Source organism: Otolemur garnettii, unplaced genomic scaffold, assembly GCF_000181295.1.
Source record: "Otolemur garnettii isolate 467f Iridium unplaced genomic scaffold, OtoGar3 scaffold00196, whole genome shotgun sequence".
NCBI classification, from domain to species: domain Eukaryota; kingdom Metazoa; phylum Chordata; class Mammalia; order Primates; family Galagidae; genus Otolemur; species Otolemur garnettii.
Window position 1 is genome coordinate 2472949 of NW_003852591.1, and position 6632 is coordinate 2479580.

At 43.8% G+C, this 6632-nt stretch overlaps 1 protein-coding gene across 2 annotated transcripts in view; it reads left to right on the plus strand.

Annotated features, from left to right (window-relative positions):
• Positions 1–6632, plus strand: part of DCAF4 (DDB1 and CUL4 associated factor 4) — a 32561-nt gene that overhangs the window by 20767 nt on the left and 5162 nt on the right. For both annotated transcript variants that reach the window (XM_023507653.1, XM_023507652.1), the window contains one exon: positions 5355–5434. In XM_023507653.1, the coding sequence (XP_023363421.1) occupies positions 5355–5434 (80 nt within the window). The remainder of the gene's footprint in view (positions 1–5354; positions 5435–6632) is intronic.

Below are 6632 nucleotides of genomic sequence, written 5' to 3' on the forward strand. Positions count from 1 at the left end.
AAAAAAAAAAAAAACATTAGTTAACTTCGATGAATGCACTTAGCATGGTTTCTGGCACATCACTAAACCTCATCAAATGATAGTTGAATCAGAACTTTTTCTTAATCTGTTTCACGGCACGATTTCAAACAGTTTAAAGCCTAGAGTACATTGGAGATCTGATTATAAATTCACTGTAAAGCACAAAACAGTGTGCTCAATAAATTGAAAGGTTTATGTGGCCTCCATTTGACTCAGTAGGCCAATGGGACCACCTGTTAAATGAATGATGAACTAATCAGGACAGAAGAGGCCAAGCTTTGCAGAGAGAAAAAAACAAGAACCTCTCATTTCTCTCACTCTCACCTCTCACGATGGCGTGTTCTCATGCTCTTCTCTGTGGGCAAAGGAAAGAATAACAATACACATACTGGTGCTTAGAGAGTGTGGTCTGTTGTAGTTTGATCAGTGGCTTATCTTCTAGTGGTTATTTTGGGTAATCAGGCTTTTGTGCTGGAGAGTTTGTGTTTCTACTGAAGTTCATAGAGCTTTTTCCCTTTATAAAAATGGTTGTCTTGTTCAGACCTATACTTTGCATTTCCCCTCCCCCCAAAGGTAGGGGGAAGTTAAAGTGAATTCTTTGTATATTTACCGAGCCCTTAGTTAACCTGTGGCCTGTTAACGGATTATATCTGCAATACTGGTCCCATACGTACTATATAGAGTTTGAGTGTAAGCTGGGTTTCACACAGTAACTTCTTTACTCTCTAAACCTAGAGGCCAAAGTTTACTTAGGAAGCAGCAGTGTTCCCATTTAGAGTTTCAACAGCCTTCATATACTAGAGATGTTTAACATGGAGTTTACCACCCAAGGCAGTATGTCACATACACATCATACATTCAGATGGTCAATAGTGTTGCTTGGTGGTTTTGCAGATATTTGCATTTTTCAGTGAGGTATCTGTGTAGTCATCTAACATCTCTTAAGCATATAAAGTCCCTGTTCAACGGTCAGCGCTTGTGGGTCACTGGGTAGGGTGCTGGCCCCATATACCGAGGGTGGCAGTTCAAACCCAGCCCCAGCCAAACCGCAACAAAAAAATAGCCAGGCGTTGTGGTGGGCACCTGTGGTCCCAGCTACTCAGGAGGCAGAGGAAAGAGAGTTGCCTAAGCCCAGGAATTGGAGGTTGCTGTGAGCTCCGTGACATCACAGCACTCTACCTAGGGTGATAAAAGTGGGACTCTGTCTCTACAAAAATAAAAATAAATAAAAATACAGTTGCTGTGCAAGGTGCTAGAGACAGACTGTTAACAGGCAATCAGTCTGAGGAAAATTGCATGCAAGAGGAATGCAGGAGTTGCACCACCCTTCCTGGAGGTGATAACCACGTGGGAGGAAGAGACTGGATCTCCTAACAGAAGAATTAAGAGAGTTGGTATGGGTTAGAAGCAGTTGGGTATCTATGATGTCCCTGGGTATAGAGCCTTTCAAGACTGACTCCTTGGGGCTGTGGGATCCCCCTAGAGGATTGTGATTGTGGAGTCAACATGTTTAAACAGTTTTGTTGGTGTGGGAGGACAGGCTGGTGAGGATGAGCCCTCAGATGGAAGGCTGCTGCAAGACTGTAGGGGCATGAACTTAATGCAGCAGAGTGAGGAAAGGGACTAAAGAGACAGGCTTAGGGTCTAGAAGGGCCAAAGATGGACCAAGAGGTAAGTCAGAGGCCAAAAAGTGTATTGTTGAAACAGGGTTATGTGGCCACAAGGTGGGACTGGCTTGTTTCCATCAGATTTAGAAACTAGAGTATTAGACCATGGGGAGAACATTTCACTGGAAAGATGATGGTCAAGCCTGAAAGGAACATAAAGAATAGGGATAAACATAAGCTTCTCTGGAGGGAAGTTTGACTGTGAAGGGAAGGGGAGAGAAATAAACCAGAAGACACTAATTGGTAAAGGGGATAAAGAGGCAATTCAAAGAAAAGGAAACCTAAATGACTAATCCTGTGACTTGTTATCCCCACATGTAGTAAGGGAAAAGCAACTTAAAATAATTCAGATAACCAAAAGTTATAAGGGCTGATAATGCCAAGTTTTTTCACATGTAAAGGCTATGGAAAACTGTTGGCATAAGTAAACTGATATTTTAGGTTGAAGATGAATGTGCCCTGTAACCCCACAATTCCACCTTAGGTACAGACAGTGGCATGGCCTGTTCAGACTGCAGGTTATGATTTTTCAGTGAGCTATTAACTCAATTTCTTGAGAAGTGGGCTTTTTTAAAAATAATTTATAATAGACTTTTTTTATTTTTTACATCCTTATACTTTGAATTCTTAGGGAATAGGTTTCCAGCAGTTCAGGCTTCTTTCCATTGGTTCTCACAGAGTGCACTTCTCTGGGTGGGGTAAGCTGGTGTTTTAGTTGAACCCAGGTACCTTTTTCTTTGGCTTCTTAGAGTTCTTAATATGCACATCAATCCTCTTAGTAAGAATCTTGCCCTTACTTGTTTACAACAATGCCAGCAGCATGCTGGGTAACACTGTAGACTCTTCTAACTTTGCCATGGTCACGTGTGGGGCATGCTTTGCTGTTTACAGTGTCACCTTTCTTGCAGATTTGCATGTATATGGCCAAAGGAACAGAACAACTCCATGTTTTGTTGTTTTGGTTTTTTTTTTGGCAGTTTTGGCTGGGGCTGGCCTCCAGCATATGGGGCCATTTCCCTACTCCTTTGAGCCACAGGCACCGCTCTACTCCCTGCTTTCTTAAAGGCCTAGAGAACATGTACTGGGTGCCTCTCCTCTTTCTCTCTGTGTTCATCATTTTCGTGAATAACTGAAAGATGGCATCTCTGGCCGGAAGGAAAGAGAAGTGTTTTTTTCTTAATGAAATAACCAAAAATAATTAATAAGGGCTAATATCTTATGAAACTTTTTAAATATTTGTGTATATTACATTTCACTGTAAAATGAAGCTCTTACTATGGGTTTGAGAAACTCTGCTTTAAGAGAAACTCACACATGAAACAAGGCAACAAGAAGAGATAGCCATTCCAGCAGCAGAGCAAAGAAACTGAAAATAGCCTAGGTGCTGTCATCAAGAGAGACTGGATATATTGTGGTATATTTGCAGTTTATCTAGTCCATCTGAACTGGAACTGTATGCATCAACATAGATGAATCTAAGGGATAATGGAGACTGAAAGTTGTAGAAGACTCTCATTGCAGTGCCACTGCCATGCATTTTAAAAATAAGCTGGCTAGGTGCAGTGGCTCGTGCCTATGATGCCAGCTACTTGGGAGACTGAAGGAGGAAGACTACTTGAGCCCATGAGTTCAAGAACAGCCCGGGTAACATAGTGAGAACCCATCTCTAAATTTAAAAGATTGTTGGCATCAACCAGTTGTGGCTCACACCTATAATCCTAGCAACACTTTGGGAGACCAAAGTGGGAAGAATACTTGAGGCCAGGAGTTCAGGACCAGCCTGAGCAAGAGAGCAAGATCCCACCTCTACCAAAAAATATAAAAATTACTTGGATTTGAACCTACAATTACCAGCTACTTGGGAGGCTGAGGCAGGAGGATCACGTGACCCCCAGAGTTTGAGGTTGCAGTGAGCAATGATGATGCTACTGCAATCTAACCTGGGTGACAAAATGAGACCCTGTCTCAAAAAAAAAAAACTGAGTATGGTAGCATGTACCTGTAGTCCTAGCGCTTGGGAAGATCATCTGAGCCCAGGATTTGGAGGCTGCAGTGAACTATGATCATTTGCTTGTACTCCAGGCTAGGTGACAGAATGAGACCTCATCTTTTAAAAAATTTTTAAAAAAATAGTAATTAAGATTAAAGTTAAGGCCAGGCTCGGTGGCTCATGTCTATAATCCTAGCACTCTGGGAGGCCAAGGTGGGTGGATTACTTAAGCTCAGAAGACTACCCTGAGCAAGAGCGAGATTCCATCTCTACTAAAAAATAGAAAAACTAGCGGCTTGGCGCCTGTGGCTCAAGCAGCCAACGTGCCAGCCACATACACCTAAGGTGGTGGGTTTGAATCCAGCCCAGGCCTGCCAAAAAACAACAATGATGGCTGCAACCAAAAAATAGCCATGCATTGTGGCAGGTGCCTGTAGTCTAGGGGGACCAGATTTTAACATCTGTAAGGCGGGACAACATGGCCAGGGGACGGCGCAGGGCAGGGCCTGACAACAAGGCAAACTTTGATAAGCAGTTCTTGATAATCACTTCTCAGCAATTATTTATTACAGTTTAACATTATAAAATTAACAAAAATAATATAAAACTCATATTCTGGTGAAATAGTCATATGGTGGCCGAAAACCACATATTCCCTTCTTGTTCTCCAGCCCGTTCATGCATTCTTTCCAAAAATCAGGACTTTTAAAATGCCGCGGGACACGGAACAAACTGTTGAAAAGCGGGACTGTCCCGCCAAAATCGGGACATCTGGTCACCCTACTGTAGTCCCAGCTACTTGGGAGGCGGAGGCAGGAGACTTGCTTGAGCCCAGGAGTTGGAGTTTGCTGTGAGCTGTGATGCCACAGCACTCTACCCAGGATGACAGCTTGAGGCTCTGTCTCAAAAAAAATAAAAACTAGCTAGGCATGGTGGTGGTGGGCTCCTGTAGTCCTGGATCCTCAGGAGGCTGAGGCAAGAGGATTGCTCAAGCCCAAGAGTTTGATCTTGCTGTGAGTTATGACCCCAAGGCACTCTACGCAGGGTGACAGAGTGAGACTGTTGTCTCAAAAAAGAAAGAAAAGAAAAAGATTAGGCCAGGCACAGTGGCTCACACCTGTAATCCTAGCACTCTGGGAGCCCAAGGCTGGTGGATTGCTTGAGCTCATGAGTTTGAGAACAGTCTGAGTCAGAGCAAGACCTCGTCTCCAAAAATAGCCGAGTATTGTGATGGGTGCATATAGTCCCAGCTACTTGGGAGGCTGAGGCAAGAGAATTGCCTAAGCTCAGGAGTTGGAGGTTGCTGTGAGCTGGAACACCATGCACTCTACTGTGGGTAACAAAAGAAGTTAAAAACAGATGGTATTATACAGAGTTCATGGACAAATAACTGAAAATATTATAGCATGGGCCAGAAAGAACTACACCAATTGGAGAAGGGCAATTCCAGGTAAAGGATAAGGGAGAATTAGACTGGGGAGGAGTCAGAGAAGGCTTTTAACTGTTTCCATGAATTTTCCTTAAAAAAAAAAACTAAGTGTAAACATGTTAAATCTGGATATTAGGTGTTATTCTTTGTCCTGCTTTGTGTGTTGCATAATTTTTTGAAGGGTAAATGCCCATTCTTCTCCCAGAGAGGAGCCTTGTACTTGACTGTCCTTAACAGCTTTTTCTAGGCTATGCCTCATGGGCCTTGCAGAGACTCCAGGCTGTGCCACCCTGCTCCCAGCATCATTATTCGTCAGTAGTCACCCAGGTACAGGGTCCTTTACCTTTCCAGAAGTCAGTGTTCTGTGGGAGGTCTCTGTCTTCTCCCCCTTGGGAACGGTGTTGTGGTGGCTCAGGGGAGGTATGAGGACCACAGGCTGGCTGAGCTGGAGTCAGTGCTTACAAGGTGGGGACACTCTAAAGAAGCACTGTGGGAAGATTCTACTCCTGTCCCAGGATTAGTACCAGAAACGAGTTTATACAGTGTCTGCTCCTGTTTGTATTCCTTTTGGATCATTTCAGCAACCAGAGTAGGATTAAAGTGTAAGTAACCAATGCAAGAGACGAGAGCATTAATTTGGCCTGCCTATATAGATCATTCAGAAAACACCTATTAAGCTGCTACTGTATGACAGGCACTATGAGAGATACTTATAGTCTGACTGACTGAAAGCAGTTTGACTACTCCTTCCTGGCAGCATTCTAGATACTAGGTTTTTCCTTCCTAGCAGCATTCTAGATACTGGGTTTTCAGCGTTTTAGAGAATTAGTATCAAGACAAGGATCGAGCCTCTAAGCTTGTAAGCTGCCCACAGACCTGGCACAGATCCCAGCTCTGCCCTCTACCAGTTCAAACAGACAGCTAAAGCCTTCTGTAAAGTGAAAACAGCACCATTCCATCCTCCATCCACTTCCATAGACAACTGGATGAGCTAATGCACACTTGGCCCAGTGCCTGGCATTTCTTCACACAGTGAGCTTATGGGGTGTGTCTTATCACTAGTTTATAAATGAGGAAACAGGGGCAAAGAAGGGTTCATAATTTGCCTTACAAAACTAAATTTGAACATTAGAAATCAGAATAGTTCCTTGGTGGGGGGAGTTAGGGAGGTAGTAAATGGGAAAGGAATATGAGAGGGCTTTGGGGGTACTGAACTGTTTTGAATTCTTAACCTGGGGAGTTAAGAATACTTAGTGCTGGCATCGTGGTTCACACCTATAATTCTAGCACTCTGGGAGGCCAAGGTGGGTGGATTACTTCAGCTCAGGAGTTTGAAAAAAGCCTAAGCAAGAGCGAGACCCCATCTCTACTAGGATAACTCGGCTCGGCACCTATGGCTCAAGCCGCTAAGGCGCCAGCCACATACACCTGAGCTGGCGGGTTCAAATCCAGCCCTGGCCTGCCAAACAACAATGACAGCTATAACCAAAAAATAGCCAAGCATTGTGGCAGGCGTCTGTAGTCC